We start from the raw sequence: 18,950 nt of genomic DNA on the forward strand, positions 1-18,950 counted from the left end.
TGAGGCATCTCAGGTTGCTTCGGCCGTGGCGGGGGAACTGGCTCCTGAGGCGGTGCTCACCCAAGCTCCTTGGCATACTCCATACCCCTCCTAGTGATCGGCCTGTCGATGTCAATAGGGGTGTCTCGCTCAATGCGGACGTGATCAGCCTCACACAGGCAGAAGATGAGGTGAAGAAAGGCCAACCTAGCAGAAGTGGAGGCCTTTGCGGCTATGTCGTACAACTCTAGAGAGATCACACGATGTACCTCCACCTTATTCCCGAGCATGATGCAGTGAATCATCATAGCTCGGTTAATACTAACCTTAGACCGGTTACTCATAGTGATGATGGAGCGCTGAGTGAACTCCAACCACCCCCTAGCCAACTGGCTTCAGATCATGCCTTTCCAGCTGGTATGGCTGACCTCTAGCATCTCTTCTCCACTGTACTTTGGAAAGGCATATATCAGTGAGGATCTGGTCCAAACTCTGATCATTAGTGAGCCTGTGAGAGTAAGAGTGGGGGTCCTCTCTGGATGGTGGTAACTGAAGTATCTCCCTCACTCTCTCTAGCCCAAACTCTAAGATCCTCCCTCGAAGCATAGTACGCCAGGTCTTGAACTCAGGATTCATGTCATTGATATGCTTGTAGGTCACCCAAGCATTAGCATAAAACTCCCTGATCATCAGAATGCCTACATTAGTCATAGGGTTATACAGGAACTTCTAACCCTTCCTCAGAATCTGCTCCCTGATTTCTAGATACTCATCTGGTTACAAATCAAATCAGACCTCTGGAATCACCCGCTTCTTGCTCACAATCTCATGGAAGTGGTCCTCATGGATTTTGGAACTGTAATCGGTTGTTATCAAACAGACCGGTTGTGGGAGCCTTTTCCTTTCTCTTTCTTGAAAAGGATTCTCCAATTTTTGACGCTGCATTGCTCCTATCATCATCAAATTATATTCCCTCTTTGGTCTCCACCAAAGCTGAAAACTCAGGTGCAGTCAACTTTACGTGAAGTTGATAATTGAGAGTTGTTAGATAAAATTTAGTCAAATTAGTCAAATCATTTAACTGCTTTCAGCTATCAACTTCACGTGAAGTTCACTGCACCTGAGTTTTTACCCCTACCAAAACCTCTTCTTTCTTCCTCATGGACTCATCTCTTTCATTGCTGTCTTGATCGTCTAACAGGGGCTCCAGTCTGTCACTCTTGGCTCTATCAACTGCAAGGATTTTCTGACAATCACATTATGAACAAAGACAAATATACCAATCTAACCTACCTTTCCTAGTTTACAGATTTCTCTAACTCATTCTCATTACTATAGCATCGTCCCTTCTCGCTTTCAAAGAATTTGGACCTCTTCTAGAGCCATGTATAGGATAAATTTGAGGATTGTACTTCTGCGATGCGAGGTAGTTTAGAGCTGTAACAACGTCAATTATAACCGGCCTCATGTTAAGCTGCTCTTGAACACACATCGCGACGATAGCAGGAGCTTGGTATAAATTGACAGCATACATAAACGAGATAGAATGCGGTATGCACTTGGATATTTTCACTAACTTTCCATGCCAGTACAAGGTAATAACTTGACCAATAAACATGAAAGAAGATAACAAAAATCTCGATTCCTCTCGAATGAAGGAGAAGAGGTCTTAATATATAGTGTTGAAGACTTCGACGAAGAGGGCTTGACAAAACATTTCATAGAATTCTTTGGTTGATTATCATATTGTTCAGACTGGAGTCCTTGCCCCATCATTGTTTAGACAAAAGACCCTGAAGTTAATGGAAAGTCAGAATTAGTCACATGCATTACTATTTGTGATGGTTGGTGTTGTGGTGGTGCTCTGAGCGACATTGATGGCTCCTCTCCACAGTAATCAAGCTCATTCTGAATCCTCCCTCTTGTTGTCATCAAATCCACTAATAGCTTTTCAAGACTGTGATGTTCACTGGCTTGGAAAGAGAGCTCCTATTGGTTCATGGCGTGAGTATAGAGCTGCATTAGTGAATTAGCGGCACTACAAAACTATGTGTACATGGTTCGATCGACTCGTCCAGGCTGGTCGCTATCGACTTTCTCTTCTTCACCATCTGAGGTTAAAAACCATTCCTTTTTGTGATTTTGACAGTGACCTAGCCGTGATTTTTCAGCTATTTGGAGATTTCCTTCTTCTCTCTTTTTTCTCTTTCTCTTCTTTCTCCGCACTTTTGTTTCAGAAATAGAGATTATTCTCAGATGCGAAGTTTTAGGGATTTAAAATTAATGATGAATTTGAATTGAGTACAAACAAATAATTTAAGATACTATTTTGAACATATTATTATGGTGTCCATCTCACAGGTTATGTTATATAATCAATGTGGTAGTTAAAGGTCTACATCAGTGTATCACTAATGACAATTAACAAAAAGACCAACAGAAATTTACATTTTACAATTTAAAAAATTTATTTGGTCATTTTTAAAATTTAAAGACATAACTGAAATGCGTTAAAAATTTCAAAGGCTATTGTTTTGTCGATTTTTAGCAAATTGATGGTGGTTTGATATCTAATAGTCTGGGAGCGAAACCTACTCCTCTTTGCAGGTACCAGTTTTCTATAAGTGCATCAAAGTATCTCGAATTAGACAGGCATCGAAATAAAGAGTAAATAAAAATTTGTAAAAAAAATAAAAAAGTTAAAAACAACAAATTCGAAAATGAAATTGGTTGAAATCGAAAAGATTACGTTGAAATTAAAAAAAAAACAGTCAAGGTGCCTTCGACTGGGTCAAAGGACTTTGGGCATGAAGATTAGAAATACTGAAATGTAAATTGCATTCAAAAGATAAACATTTCATGAAACATAAATTTGCTTGAAAGATAAAGTTTACAAGAAATTTAAAAGGAATGTAAAGACATGTGGAAGGAACCCTTCAGATAATTGACTCGAAGCAGACTCAGAAAGTCCCTGGGATGTGAGTGTGTGTGAGTAATTTCTGAAGTAAAGTTCCAACCTTTATTCCCTAACACTTTTTAATATTTATAGTCTACTTGTGTAACCGATTATTAATTACACGATGCTGTCTTGTATGCGCACTCCCTGGTAACCGTTCCCGCTCTTTTGCTAATAAAACATTACCTATCAATTCCTCACGTGGTGAAAGCCCTCAACTTCTCCACTTATGTAACCGTTTGATTCATTATCTCGAGCAGCCATTTGATTTCTCATTCAAATACCTATTCGACTAGGCCCACTCGATTTAACAAAGTGTCCAAGATCGAATCTGTATTAAGTAACTCCTAATTAATGTGTGCACGTGCACTTTTTCGACATCTGCTTCTATCCCAATTATTTCTTCAATATTCCCAATTAGTTTTACTAAGGGTGCGAACACTCGAGTTCGATCAGAAATATTCGAAATAAACCTTCGAAGATAGTTTACCTTTCCTAGGAAAGATTGCACTTCTTTCTTCGATTTGGTCGCAGACAATGCTAATATTGCATCAGCCTTGCTTTTATCGATTGCAATTCCTTTTTTACGAACAACAAAATCTAGAAAATTCCCAGCCGATACACCAAAAGCAAATTTCAAAGGATTCATCTTTAATCCCTTCTTCCTCATAGTGACAAATGCTTTCCTTAGGTGATCAAAGCATTGTAACTTGCTTTTGATGGCACCACCATGAACACAGTGTTTCGTTTGGATGATCCAACATTCACCCCCAAAATAACAAGACCTTTTGCTGGCATCGAAGAACCACTAAAGTCTGTTACAACAATGTTAGTGGGGACCGGATCATCAAGATGTTTTTCCACCTTCATCAGCATCCTCTTTGGTAGGAGATTTATTGCTGCTCCACCATTAATCAGAACTTTATTTACTTTAATCCCATTCAGAGTAGTGGTGATATGGAGTGGGCGAAGATGGGATTTCTTCCTTCCAGTAGTCCTTAGAAAATAGCCCGGCTCATCCTCATATCGAATGAAAGAGAAAGCTTCCTCAGCCTCCATGTCATAATCTTCCTCTGGGTCACCTTCATATTCTCCCAGATACTCAATTGGAATAATCAAAATCGTTCCAACCATTTCATCATCTCCTTCCTCAAGGTACTCTTCATCTAAATCAACTTCCTTACCTTTATTGACTCTCGAAGAATGAGCTATTGCTTTACCTTTCTCCACCATTGTGGGAGAAAGATTCCCTTTAGGGCATGTCTCCCCATCAGTAAGAAAGACTATTCAGGAGTGCACTGACGGTGTTGCCCCCTTGCCTCTGTCTGATTGAAGCTTTTTATTTTTATTGAGGTTTCTTCTTCCTCTCCTCCTTGAATAGCCTCTGGCTCGACCACGGTAGTAGGGATACTGGTTTTGAGGAGATCCTCAATGTCCCCACTGTGGGTTCCGTCGATAGAGAGCATCTCAATTCTGAAATTCCTGACAATTCTGAATCTATTGAACACCTATAGCTTGAGACCGGCTCAAAGGTGTAACCACATTTTATTGAGGGGCCTTGGAACTTTGTCCCTTCATACGCCGAATTGGCTGCCTTTGGTGAGCTTGCTCCTCTCTATGAGCTAACTCCTTCTTCATTTTCTCTTTCTCGAAAATTGCTGCAGCTTTAGCATCAAATACAGTTACCTCGTGGACATAAAGATATGTCCCGATCTTTAATCTTTTGTTGTACTAAGAAATCTAGCAGGCCATCTCCTGCTTGAGGATACATCGATCAAACTTGTGACTCGAAATCATCAAGAGCCACATCAAAGTCGTATGACATACCAACCATTTTCACTCCAAAACATGGTTGAACAAAACTAGCATTAGCATTAAAAGGATCAACATCAACTTTCATCTCCTTTTTCCCATCATCAAACTTCAATCGTCCCTCCATTATAGCTTCCTGAATTAAGTTCCTAAAACGAACACAACTGTTAGTCGAATGACTGGTTGCTTGGTGAATTTTACAATAAGGTTCACTTTCAAATCTTTCACCAAAAGTAAAGTTCTACCCTCAAGCAAAATTAATTGTTTATCTTTAAGCAACACATCGAAAATCTTATCAGATTTCGAAATATCAAAACTATATTTCTTTCCACTTTTCAGTTTTGAATCATTCAACTTTTCATTACTAGGAAGCTTTTTAAGTAAAGAACAAACAAATGGAGGACCCTTTTTAAGTTCGAATAAATTGATCTCAGCCTCGAAATCGAGTTCCTCTTCTGAGGACTCTATAGTCACATAAGCAACTTTCTTTTTTTGAGTAAAAGGTTTACTCTTTAATTTCTGCTCATTCCTATGCTTCTCTTTTTCTTTTTTCATGAGTTCAACCTGACGAACCTTTTTAGCCAAATGGGCTAAGTCAGGAATATGCACATTAAGCAACTTTCAATGCATATAAAATCCTAGCCCCATAACTGCTATTTTCACCATTTCACTCTCGGGTAATTAAACATAGCATCTACTTCTAGAATTTTTGAAACGTATCATATAATCATCAATAGTTTCACCATCTTCACATTTCAAAGCCACTAGATCATTAACTGCCATATTTAATTCCCCTCGATAAAATGGAGCATGAAAAATAGATTCCAACTGATTCCATGTTGTTATCGAATTTGGTCTAAGATTTGAAAATCAAGTAAATGCATTCTTCATTAACGAAGAAGGAAAAAACTTCATTTTCAAATTCTCATCATTGGCTAAATTTTCAATCTCAACCAAATATCGAGCAACATGTTCAGTAGTTGATTCTCCTACTTCCCCTACAAATTTTGTGATTATTTTTTGATTTTTCACCCCTCTTGGCACTTCAGCCATTTGAACAACTTGAGAGAAAGCAGATACGAAATGTGGTCAATTCATAAAATCAACATTCAAACCCACTCGATTAAGCACATCTTCCACAATTCTGGTGACTTGATAACGTTCACCACCATGATTAGCACGTAATCTGGCTAGAACATCATCCGCATCTTGCCCACGGGGAACTATATGAGGATTTTCTCTATTTGAAACATTATTTTCATTTTGAAACACATTTTCAAATCCTTCATTATTTCCCCTGGCCTCATGCCTTTCACCTTCATTATAATTCACGATTCGAGCAATTCGTTCGAATTGTCTAACAAGGCGTTCGAATTTCAATTCGTGATCAACCATCATAGGATTTAGAATTGTGGTCATTTGCTGAGTCAACAAGTTAACTAAGTCATGATGACTTTCCTCTACATGCTGTCGATATACTGCTATGGAATTAGCAGCATTCGATGTAAAGCCCACATTATAATCACGAGAATACTCGGAATGCTGTTGTGGCTTTTGAGGATTATTCAATCCACTTGTACTCCCAAAATGAACATGAGGAGCAAAACCACTCACTGATGGGGTATAACCAGGAGGTAGATCATAAGGTGGCCATCCAGTGTTTAATAGAGGCTGGATTAGTGGCAAAGAACTACGTGGACGAATGTTACGTCCGACAGTTTTAGTTTGTACAGTAGTAACCGCTATGCTTTCACTTCAATTACACCTTCCGAACGTGAAGTCACGTCCGCAGAGTGCACAATTACTGGTATGCTATCATTGGTGGACGAACCACCATTAACATTTGACAATTCATCAGCCATGTGAATAATCTTCCCACTTCTCAATCGCATACACCAAATAACACCAAAAACTATTTGACACACTTCAATTTAAAACTGTCCCACTGGGCGTGCCAATTTGTTTTGTCGATTTTTAGCAAATCGATGGTGGTTCGATATCTAATAGCCTGGGAGCGAAACCTACTCCTCTTTGCAGATACCAATTTTCTATAAGTACATCAAAGTGTCTCGAATTAGACAGGTATCAAAATAAAGAGTAAATAAAAATTTGTAAAAAAAAAAAAGAAGTTAAAAACAACAAATTCGAAAAGGAAATTGGTTGAAATCGAAAAGGTTGCGTTGAAATTAAAAAAAAGTAAAGGTGCCTTCGACTGGGTCAAAAGACTTTGGGCATGAAGATTAGAAATACTGAAATGTAAATTGCATTCGAAAGATAAACATTTCATGAAACGTAAATTTGCTTGAAAGATAAAGTTTATAGGAAATTTAAAAGGAAAGTAAAGACATGTGGAAGGAACCCTGCAGATAATTGACTCGAAGCAGACTCAGAAAGTCTCTAGGATGTGAATGTGCGTGAGTAATTTCTGAAGTAAAGTTCCAACCTTTATTCCTTAACACTTTCTAATATTTATAGTCTGCTTCTGTAACCGATTATTAATTACACAGTGCTGTCTTGTATGCGCACTCCTTGGTAATCGTTTCCGCTCTTTTGCTAATAACACGTTACCTATCAATTCCTCACATGGTGAAAGCTCTCAACTTCTCCATTTATGTAACCGTTCGATTCACTATCTCGAGCAACCATTCGATTTCTCATTCGAATATTTATTCGACTGGACCCGTTTAATTTAACAAAGTGTCCGAGATCGAATCTATATTCTGTAACTCCTAATTAATACTTGCATGTACACCTTTTTGACATCTACTTCTATCCCAATTATTTCTTCAATATTCTAAATCAGCTTATCCTAGTCGAAAATATTTTTTGACTAACAACTATCATGGACATTACCTATATATCATTATATAAAGTAAAGTCACGTGGCCTTTTGTATTGCTACTGAAACTCTTTGCTTTTGTGCATTTAAATGTGCTATACTTATTATCAAATATATGGCCTATTTATAGACAATGCTTAGTAGTCAAATTTGACTACAATGGATGATTATTGGTTTGGTACTGCACGAGGCATACCAACCAAAACATCCACTCAATAATAAATAATATTATAATATTTCTTATTGGATTTCTATTTAGGATATGTTTTGTTAAAATTTCATTAAAAAAAATTCAATAAAAAAATTTTTAGTGAAAAAAATAGTACAATGTCTTTTTTTTCTTTTTATAAAAACTGTCTTTTTAAAAATTTTGTTAAAAAAGTTCAATAAGGATAAAAATTTAATCAAGAGGAAAAGAGTACAGTCTCTCCCCTTTTAGTAACATCACTTAAGATCTTGAAACCGACGTATTTTGATTTGGTGTATCAAATCTTTCAAAAGAGGATGTTGGAAGTCACTTTGTGAATAAATCTGCCAAATTATCACTTGAGCGAATCTGTTGGATATCAATCGTTTCTTGATTTTTAAAGTCATGAGTAAAGAAGAAATTGGGAGAAATATGCTTTGTTCTATCATCTTTGATATATCCACCTTTAAGTTGAGCAATGCATATTTGGTGCGGTATTTCAAAACAATAAACTAATCGGCAAGTGCATCGGGTCGTACTAAGTAATACCTCAAGTGAGTGAGGGTCAATCCCATGAGAATTGATGGACTGAGCAACAATGGTCGAATGATTCCTTAGTTAGGCAAGTAGAAAGTGATGTTTTGGGGTTCAAAAAGCATTAAACAGTACTTTAGAGAATAAGAAAACAAACAGTGAGAGTGGTGTGAAATATACGAGAGAAAGTTGTTAAGGTACCAGAGATGTTTACTTTTTCAGATTAAATTTTCTTACCAACTATTTTAATCATGCAAGATTCATTTCATGGCAAACTGTCAGTGACTAAACCCTAATGTCTTAGTGATTTAGTCTCCTTTAACCTAGTTAACCGTCAATGTCTTGGTCACTTAATTTCGATTAGAGGGTTAAGTTCAATTCTAGTTTATGGCCAAAAAACCCTAATTACCCAAAGCTAAGAGGATTATATGTCATGTATCCCGATTAGTTCAAGTAATTAATGATTTAGGAGAAATTTACTTTCAAGCTATTATTCAGGTGAGATATCTCTTCCAAGAATCACAAGAACGCATACAGAATAAGGGGTTATTCTTCCGATCTACCCAGATTCATAAGATGAAGAACGAAAGTAATCCTTAAAACTGAATCAATACATTAATTAAAATAGAACAGTAATAACCTCAATCCATAGAAATAAACAGAGCTCCTAACCTTAACCAAGGAGGTTTAGTGGCTCATGCTTCACAGAAAAAACTAGGGTTCAGTAAGTATGGAAGTGCGGAAATAAGAAGATCCTCCTGAAGGGTGAATCTTTTCTCTTTTATATCTAACCTAATTTGATTTGAAACTAAAATAAAATAATAAATTCTAAACCTAAAAGATTTTGTTTGTAAATAAAAATAATTAAAATAAAATAAAATAGAGTAATTAAAAGCTAAATCCAACTAAAGGTGCTTCTTTGATGAGGTTGTGATCTGGATTGCCTGGCACTAAACGCCAGCTTTGGCATTTAGCACCAAAAGGGGATAGAACGCTTCTAACGTTGTTGAGTTGCTGGCGCTAAATGCCAACTTGGCGTTTAGCGCCCTAGTAGGTAGCTTCAATTCTTCTCTTTTCTTGCACGGATCCGAACTTCACCTGAAATAATTAAAACACCAAAACAACTCAAAGTAGCATACAAGGAGGATTTTAACACTAAAATATACTTAAACTCACTAAATTCTAACTTAAAATAAACAGAAAATAAGAGAAAGATGCTCACACATCAATACTGAATTATCTTCATACAAAATATTGAAGTTATTTTCTTATTAGATGGTTCACACGACTATTCAATGTATTGAGTCAAACCTCTAAGCCAGAAATATTCGCAACTTGCTTCATGTATTGCAAGTATTTTAGCATGATTAGAAAATATTGCTGCTAGAGTCTGTTTCGTAGACTTCCAAGATGTAGTTGTATCATCATATGTGAATACATAACCACATCCAAGAGCACCCCTCTCTCTCTCTTTTAGTAGGCCGTCGAGTGTTCTCTCAAACCTCCCCAGCACGCCGATGTTGATCGGGGACGTCCCAAGGAAGGTGAAGAACGTCCCTTGGCTGACTGACAGTAGACTGGACGTCAGCAGGTAAATAGAGCAGTTTGGGATCATCAAGTACATTCTGACCTGATAAGTGCATAACATGGGCTTTCTAGTACCAATCCCAATACTCCTGCGTAGGTCTATAATCGGAGCACAGCTGAATGGAGATCCTGTGGCCCTCTGCAAATCATGCCCTCCAACGATCATACCAATCGACAAGTCTGTCAGGCCACTAGACATCCTCGCCTCGTCCGATGGATGTCAGGAACCTATCAACATTGACTGGGGCCTCCGACACCAGCTGTTCTCCATTAAATTGGCACTTCACCCGGTCAACCTGGTAAAACTCGACAATATTGAAGCAGACGAGGGAGACAACAGACATCCATGTGCCCCACTCTACCTCATCAATAAACCATGGCGGACACACAACATACAGTATAAGGTCATTGTACAGTATCCACACAAACTGCAGCGATAATTGTGAAATAATCATAAGTAATACAAGCTAAATCAAAGGCTAAACAATTCATGGAACTACAAGAGAGTAAAATCTTAGTGCTAACCTCATTCATTAATAACTGATCTAGTGACAGAGGCCATCGAAGGACCCTCATCTCGTGCTGGTCCCTACTCTGTTGCGTCAACCTTATCAACCTGTCAACAGTTGCAAGAATAACGCGAATTCAATTTATGAAACATCATAATGAGTTACAAATTTGGAACACAAGCAAACCATAAAGGATGGTTACCTCGTTGTCATAGGATATATGTAAACCTATCGGTCAGGTGGACACCACTGTAAAAATCTCTGGTATATCCAAGACATCAACAGCATAGTGCAGCCAGCTATGTCTGTCGTGTCTTGGTGTGCTGCAGAGCACAGAGAATGGTAGGTCCATGCAAGCACCGCTGAAACCCAAGATAGACCAGAGCACGTCTGAAAGTCGGCAAGTAATGGCAGCCACCATAGATGGACCAGATTGTTCGACTTGTCCGTCATCAGGTAACCTCCAATCAGTAACATGATATAACACCTCGCATACTGCTAGAGTGTGTCTGGATCAGTAGTGTCGGGCATATGTCGGACTCGGTCTCGAAGTCATGTCAGCTTCAACGAGAAAGACTCCTTCCTCTGAGCTCCCTGCTACTGAACCACTAGAGGCCTGGCACTAAGTAGTCGCTCCACAAACTCCCATGTCTTAGTACCGTACCATATGTAGAAATCACGGAAGCACCCCCACTTGCTTCCCGTACGTGCATAACCCGAGGTGGTACGCAACGTCCTGCAGGGTGATGGTGCACTCATCCTATGATAGGTGGAACGTGTGGGTCTCCGGACACTAGCGCTCCACAAATGCCGTGATCAGGGAGTTATCAAAGACGAAGTCCCTGAGAGGTACCGTGTCACCGAAGCCAGCCTCCCTCAAATATGGGACGATGGCGTCTGGTGGTGGAAGTGTGTGACTCACTCGTCGAGAAAGAAGTAGGCAAGACCTCTGATAAAAATTAAATTATCACAATTAGAAAAATAAAGTTCCAATGAGTATTGACATAACAAACTAAGTTAACTATTATATACATTTATTTAACAGAAATTTACAAATATGTACTAACTGAATTTATTTAAATTACACCTTTTACGTTAATAATTACTAAGTTAATTAATAAACATTTTCTCAACACGTTAATTAAAATAAAAATATTTACTAAAGTAATTAATAATCTAATGAACAAACTTTTACTTAATAATTTAATTTAGGTAAATACAAAATTACATCATTGTTTACTTAAAAAATAATTTTTACTTGGACAGTTAATAACTAAATTAATAAATTAAGAAACATATAATTAATAAATTAACTTCAAAAAAAAATATCTACCACAATATTTAATATCTAAATTAATAATTATGTACTTAATAACTTAATTACAAAAAAAAAAAAAACAGAACCACATTCCTAAAATTATACCCTATTAGTGATCTGTTACTAACGATACATTCAGCCACCTAAATCATAAATTATATTCTAGTTCTTGGCAAGTATCCTAACCATAGCTATACATATATGCAATAACATAAATGTGAAGATAACAAAACTAACTGCGAAGTCGGCTATCTGGTGATGTACCACGTCGCGTTCAGTCGATTGATGTCCGGATCACGTGCATCTACGTGCGCCATCTTAGTGTTACTCAACAATATAGTCAAAAAAGATAGAAGAAATGAGAAAGTGGTGGAAAAATTAGAGATAAGATCCAAAATGTCGCTGTGAACGACATGTATATATAGGCCGCACCCAATCTTACCTCGTTTACAGTGTAAACGAGATAAGACATATTACGTATTTTTATAAATATTTTTAAAATTATTTATTATAATAAATAAAATATTTTTTATTTATTTAAATAAAAAATCCCAAAATAACAAGGGGAACCAACCTTTATCCTTTATTTTTTATTCTAAATAATATAGAAAAAAAAAACATGTATACATTTTTGCTTCCAGAAAAATGAGAGATCAACACTGACTTAAAAGCCCATGTACATTGTATTATTTTTGTCTACCACTGCTATCCAATCAACTACAATTACCAATTTGCCACTCTGATGGAACAAGATCAGGTTAGTCCCAGGACTCGAGGGAGGGGAATTGGAGTTGCTTATCCGGCTTCGGCATTTAGCAAGTCATTAAACGTGTATACGTCTAGACTTAAGCGCGTCAAAGGAGTGTTGTTACATTCGTAATCGTGTATTCAGTTTAATCAAAGAAACATATTTCTCTTTCTTCGAACTTTCAACCAAAATAGGGGAAAAAATAACTCTAAAATTCAAATAACCTCTTCTTTTCAAATTAATATTCCTTATTTTAGTTACATAAATTATTAAATTTTATTAATTATTATAAATTAAAAAAATATCTTTTATTAATCACCATATTTTTTCTCTCTTTATAATTATGATCTTTACCAATATTGCTATTTAATAAATATCTAAAAAGTATAAAAGGTATAAACTAATTAATAATATTAAAATTAAAAGAAACAATTAATTTAATATAGAAACAAACATAAAAAAATAATTAATATGAAAAGAAGAAAGTAATTAATTTTGATAATATAGGAATGACAATCGGTTGAGGAGATTAACTTAGTATATTGTTATCGATCACTAATATATATTTTGGGTGGAAATTTATTATCATCGTCATTTCTCTATTGTAGCTAAAACATTATCCCTTTTTGTGTTTGTTTTTTTAGAATAATAAATTTATATGTACCAGTACACTAAAAATATAATATATAAATTATATTATTCACATCAGTATTTCATTAATTTATTTAAAAATGTATATCGTAGTGATACTAAAATATTTTTATAATTAATTAAAAAATATTCTTTTAATTATTTAAAAAAATTAAAACATTTTTTTATCTTCGACAAACACTATCCTCTTATATTTAACAAATATTAAAATTAAATTAACTTAAAATTTTTAATTTCAAATTTTAAATAATTTAGAATAAAAAACATAAAAATAATTTGAGAAAAAAATTGCTCTTCATCTTCTCTTTTTTAACTTTTTGGATATAGGAAAGAAAATAGAAGGAAAGAAAATAAGAGGAAAGAAAATGAGAGAAAAAAAAAAGTAGAATTATTTGTATGTTGTTTGAATTAAGAAAAAATGAATAAAAAAATAGAAAAAAAAAATTTTGTTTGGATAGAAAAAAAAATGAGAAAAAAGAAAATTATAATAATATAAAATTACATTAATATCCTTATTTATATTATATGTAAATTATAATTTATTAATGATAAGGGGCAAATGTATAATTTTATTCATATTTGTCCTATTTCTCTTCATTTTTATCTCATTTGTGGAGAGAAAATAATTTAATGGGTCTCACACTATTTTTTTTTTCTCTATTTTCTCTTCTTATCCAAATAACAAAAAACTTACTTTTCCATCAATTTTCTCTTCTCCCATTTTCTTTACTTTCAAATTCTCTCGATCCAAACAATTAGTAAAGACGCAACGACTACTATAATTTTGGCGGCAGAGACAACACATGCACTCAGCCTTGTGCTGAAATTGCTAGAGATGTGACCAGTGGCGGAGCTTAACTAAGACAATGGGAGCCACTTTTTATAAAAAAAAATTAGTAGTAGTTGTTCAAAATAAAGAATAGTTCAGTTGGCTTAAATGGCTTCTTGCTGCTTTGCTTCTCGTTATAAAAACACGCTTTACTTTGCTTATCTATTCAACAAGCAACACTCCATTTGCCTTTGAATTCAAATATAAAAAATTAAATATTTTTTATTTATTTAATTTAATATTATTTTATATTTTATTATTTATTTAATTTAACTTTTTTATATGATAAAAAATATTAGAATATTTAATAAATATTGATATTATTGTATTTGTATAAATTAATAAAAAAATTCAATAAATATTATAAATTTTAATATTCATCTTCTAACTTTTTTTACATATTTGACAAAATATATATATTCAAATTTTTATACAAAATAATGATAAAAAAAATCAAAGAATTGATACATTTTTTAAGAGGAATGCTAATATTCAAGAAGGAGAACATATAACTTTTACAATATCAACACCTATAGATAGTTCTTCTACTTTAATGAATCACGAAGAAAGTGAGATACAACCTTCAAAAGTTCAAAGAGTTGCATCTGATGAGTTTGACATTAATTCTTTGGAACGAGACTCTGGGGAACGACTTCAAATTTGACAATATCATCCAAACCAGAAAGATGAGGTTAGACGAGCTTATCTTAAATGGGGTCCATATCGAAAGTATTTTGACAATTATCCTCTATCTGGTACGAAGCATCCAAAACGATTTCAATATGCTTGGTTTGGCATTTTTTCTTCATGGTTAGAGTATTCACCTTCTGAAGATGCTGCATATTGTTTATTTTGTTATTTGGTTAGGAAAAAATCCAGTGGACGTAATGGGTTAGATATTTTTATTAGTAAAGAATTTAGAAATTGGAAAAAAAATTAATGATGAAAAGTATGGTGCTTTTCTTAAATATATTGGAGATCCTTGCTCACTACACAATAATGCAGTTGGATCATGTCTAGATTTACTAAATTAGACAAGTCACATCCAAAATGTAATTGAGGATCATACTTATGAGGAAATTCAAAAGAATCGATTACGTCTAAAATCCTCCATTGATGCAACTCGTCGGCTTACATTTTAAGCTTGTGCTTTTAGAGGCCATGATGAGACTCCAAAATAAAAAAATTGAGGTAATTTTCTTGAAATGATAAAACTCATAGCATCTTACAATGATGAAGTTGCAAAAATTGTGTTAGAAAATGCTCCATATAATGCTAAATATACTTCACATTAAATTCAAAAAGAAATCTTGCATATACTTTTAAACAAGGTGAGAAAGCATATTTGTGAGGAAATTGGAGATTCCAAGTTTATCATTGTAGTAGATGAATCTCATGATGAATCCAAAAGAGAACAAATGGCACTTGTTTTAAGATTTGTTGATATACATGATTTTATTCAATAGCGTTTTCTTGATTTTGTACATGTCAAAAATACTATATCATTAATTCTGAAACGAGAATTGTGCAGCATTCTTTCTCGACATGGTCTTGATGTCTCTAATATTCGTGGTCAAAGATATGATGACACCAACAACGTGAGAGGGGAATGGAATGGGTTACAAGCATTATTTTTAAAATATTGTCCTTATGCTTACTATATCCACTGTTTTGCTCATCGATTACAACTTGCATTAGTTGCTGCATCAAGAGAAGTTATTCCTGTGCATCAATTTTTTTCAAAATTGACTTTTATCGTCAACATCATTTGTTCTTCTAGTAAGCGACATGATGTGTTACATGCTGTCAAGACAGATGAAATTGTCCATTTATTAGAGATTGATGAACTTGAAACTGGTAAAGGGGCAAATCAAATTGGTACTTTGAAACGAGTAGGTGATACTCGATGGAGTTCTCATTTCTCTTTTGTTTGCAGTTTGAAAAATATGTATGGTGCAACGTTGGCTGTTTTACAAAAGATTATTGTTGATGGATCAACTTATTCTCAGCGTGGTGATGCATGTAGTGCTTACAATACCCTGACCTAATTTGAGTTTATATTATGGGAATAACTGATATTCTTTGTCAAGCTTTACAAAAGCATTCTCAATACATAGTTAATGCTGTTCAACTAGTTCATTCTACAAAAACACTTATCCAAAGCATGAGAGACGATAGATGGGAGGAATTATTGAAAAGTGTGAAATCATTTTGTGAGCAACATGATATTCTAATTCCTGATTTAACTGCTTCTTATGTTGCAAAGTAAGGACGCTTGCGTCACCCAAAAGATCATATTACAGTTGAGCATTATTTTAGAGTGGAGATATTTTTAGTCACAATTGATAAGCAATTACAGGAGTTAAATAGCAGATTTAATGATCAAATAATAGATCTACTAAGTCTGAGCTCTACTCTCATGTCTAAGGATGCTTACAAAAAATTTGACATTGCTAAGATTTCTACTCTTGTTGACAGCTACTATCCCGAAGACTTTACTAAACAAGAGAAGATTAATTTGCCTTTTCAGCTTCAGCTTTTTATTCTTGATGTTCGTTAGCATCCAAAAATGAAGAATTTGTCAACTAGTCATGAACTGTGTAGATGTTTAGCAAAAACAAAAAAGTCAAAAGTATATTACTTGATTGATAGATTAATTCGTCTGATATTAATTCTTCCAATTTCTACAGCTACTACAAAGCGATTATTTTCAGCAATAAAAATAATAAAGACAAGGTTAAGAAACAAGATGGAAGACGACTTTCTTGCGGATAGTTTGATTATTTACATTGAAAAAGAAATTGCTGAAAAGTTTAGTTTTGATTCAATTATTAAAAATTTTAAGTCATTAAAAACTCGAAGAGTACTATTATAAACTATTTTATATTTTTTATCTGTAGAATTATTTATTTATTATCTTAATAGTAACAAACTTAAAGAATAATTATATTTATAAATTTTATTTTAATATAAATATTATTAAATTTTTATGTTAAATTTTCGACCCAAAATTTTATTTCAAATTCCGCCACTGGATATGACAATGTTATTTAGATTTTCACGAACTCTTCTTTTTCCATCAGGAATGCCATCATGGTTGCTCAAAGTTAAAAAGAGAAGAAGATGAAAAATTGGTTTTTCTTGTTGGTTCAGATTTATCTTTTCGATTTTTTGTTTTAAATTATTTAAAATTTTAAATTCATAAATTAAAGTTAATTTGATTTTAAAATTTATCAAATTTAAAAGAACAATGTTCGTCAAAGATAAAAATAATTATGTTTAAGTTTTTTTTAATAATATAATATATTTTTAAATAAAAATTTAAATGCTTATACGAATAATATAATCTGCAAGTCACATTTTTATTTGTCCATATTTTTATTGTATCGATACTAAATTTATTATTGTAACAAAATATACGTTTTTTTTTTATTTTTCACAGCTACGTGGTTATTTATGATAAAAGTATTATTTTAAATAGTACAAATTTTAAAAAAATGAATTAGAAAAAGTTAAAAGTCTACCAGACCATGGCAATAGTATTACCGATGGTAAATTTTTTTTTTTTTATTAAAAAACCATTTTCATTCATAGAAATAGCTAAATAGTACTTAAAAGATAGTAGAAAAAATAATAATTCTAAATCTAAAAAAAATAAATATTTTCTATGTTAAATTATAAACTGAGATGAGACACAATATTTGATTATAAAGAATCTTAATGAGTGAAAATAGAGACAAATTGGAGTCTTTCTCATTTGTAAATCAACACAAATGTATTATAATACATAGGATACGTCTTCTTGTCCGAATAGGCATGTATATTTTTCGAATCTAAAAACGTTTTCGTAAAATTTTTTTTCAAAGTATATTTTTCTTAGATTTAGAAAAATGCTCTACTATAGTAAAAATCACCATAAAAAAATAAAAAATACTACAAAAGAGAGATGAAATACCAAAAATAATTATTAAAAGCTAAAATTCAATGATAAAATTAGGCAAAAGATAATAGATAAAAGAGAGAAAAAGAAGAAGAGAAGGAAAGAATAAGAAGGAAGAAGAAATGAAATAGAAAAAAGGAAGATAAGAAAGGTGGGTGGAAGAGAGGAGAGAAAAAAGATCAAAGATTAGGAAAAAGAGAAAGAAACAAAAAATAGAGACAAAGAAAGAATGAGTAAAAGAGAATGGAAGAAAAGGGGAGAAGGCCACCGCTGACTTGTGGTTGATGTGGCGATGGCAACCCTCGAAAGGGATCCTTTTATTTGTTCTTCAAAGAAAAAAGAGGGAGAAGAGAACAGGAAAAAACTTATGTGAGAGTAAAATGAGAAATATATATATATATATATATATATATATATATATATATATATATATATATATATATATAATATGTCTGTTCTCTGGTGGCTAGAAGAGAGGTGGCCATCGATGGCCAAAGAGTTGACTAACAAATAAATAAACGACATTTGTTAAAGAGGACTATGAATGCAGATGTGTAATCAGTGACGAACCCAAAAAAATTTAGTCATGGGAGCAAAAAAAATAATAAAATTTAGGTATAGATATTTTTTTTTGTTCTTCACAATATCCAATAAGTTAAGAACTAATCTATCATGACTTTGAGTTTTATTTAAGAGGGTCAATGAGTTGCTACACACGAAATGAAATTTGAACTCTCAACACTTGTTTAAGCGGACGATTAAACTAATCACTCGACCAACCCAAATTTATTTAGACGTATTTAAAATTTTAAATTAGAACTATCTATACATATTGATAAGAATTAGAAACATACACACAATCACTTATTATAGTATTTAAAATAATAAAAAAATAATTTCACTCGTATAATATTCAAAATAATAAAAAAATAATTTATAATGACTTTTTTTATTTTTAACATGACTAAATATTATTTTTCTATATATGTGCTTAAACAATTATTTTATTTTTTATTATCTCATATTTAATTATAAAATCTATTTATTATAATTTTTATGGT

The 18,950-nt window shown here is 33.4% G+C and overlaps 1 protein-coding gene across 1 annotated transcript; it reads left to right on the plus strand.

Annotated features, from left to right (window-relative positions):
* The first annotated feature begins 10,826 nt into the window (after positions 1-10,826).
* LOC114927459 (uncharacterized) lies at positions 10,827-15,997 on the plus strand. The gene is made up of 2 exons (XM_029297401.1): positions 10,827-10,859; positions 15,416-15,997. Exons 1-2 carry the CDS (start codon positions 10,827-10,829, stop codon positions 15,995-15,997), a joined length of 615 nt encoding a protein of 204 aa, XP_029153234.1.
* The last annotated feature ends 2,953 nt before the right edge of the window (positions 15,998-18,950 follow it).

This window comes from Arachis hypogaea, chromosome 3 (assembly GCF_003086295.3).
Source record: "Arachis hypogaea cultivar Tifrunner chromosome 3, arahy.Tifrunner.gnm2.J5K5, whole genome shotgun sequence".
In the NCBI taxonomy this organism is placed as follows: domain Eukaryota; kingdom Viridiplantae; phylum Streptophyta; class Magnoliopsida; order Fabales; family Fabaceae; genus Arachis; species Arachis hypogaea.

What these genes read in the sequence shown, in the direction of transcription:
- LOC114927459 (XM_029297401.1), top strand. Translation starts at nt 10,827, where the DNA reads ATGGACCAGATTGTTCGACTTGTCCGTCATCAG. An exon ending in TTCGACTTGTCCGTCATCAG is followed by an intron (nt 10,860 to 15,415) that starts GTAACCTCCAAT and finishes TTTATTCAATAG; the next exon opens with CGTTTTCTTGATTTTGTACA.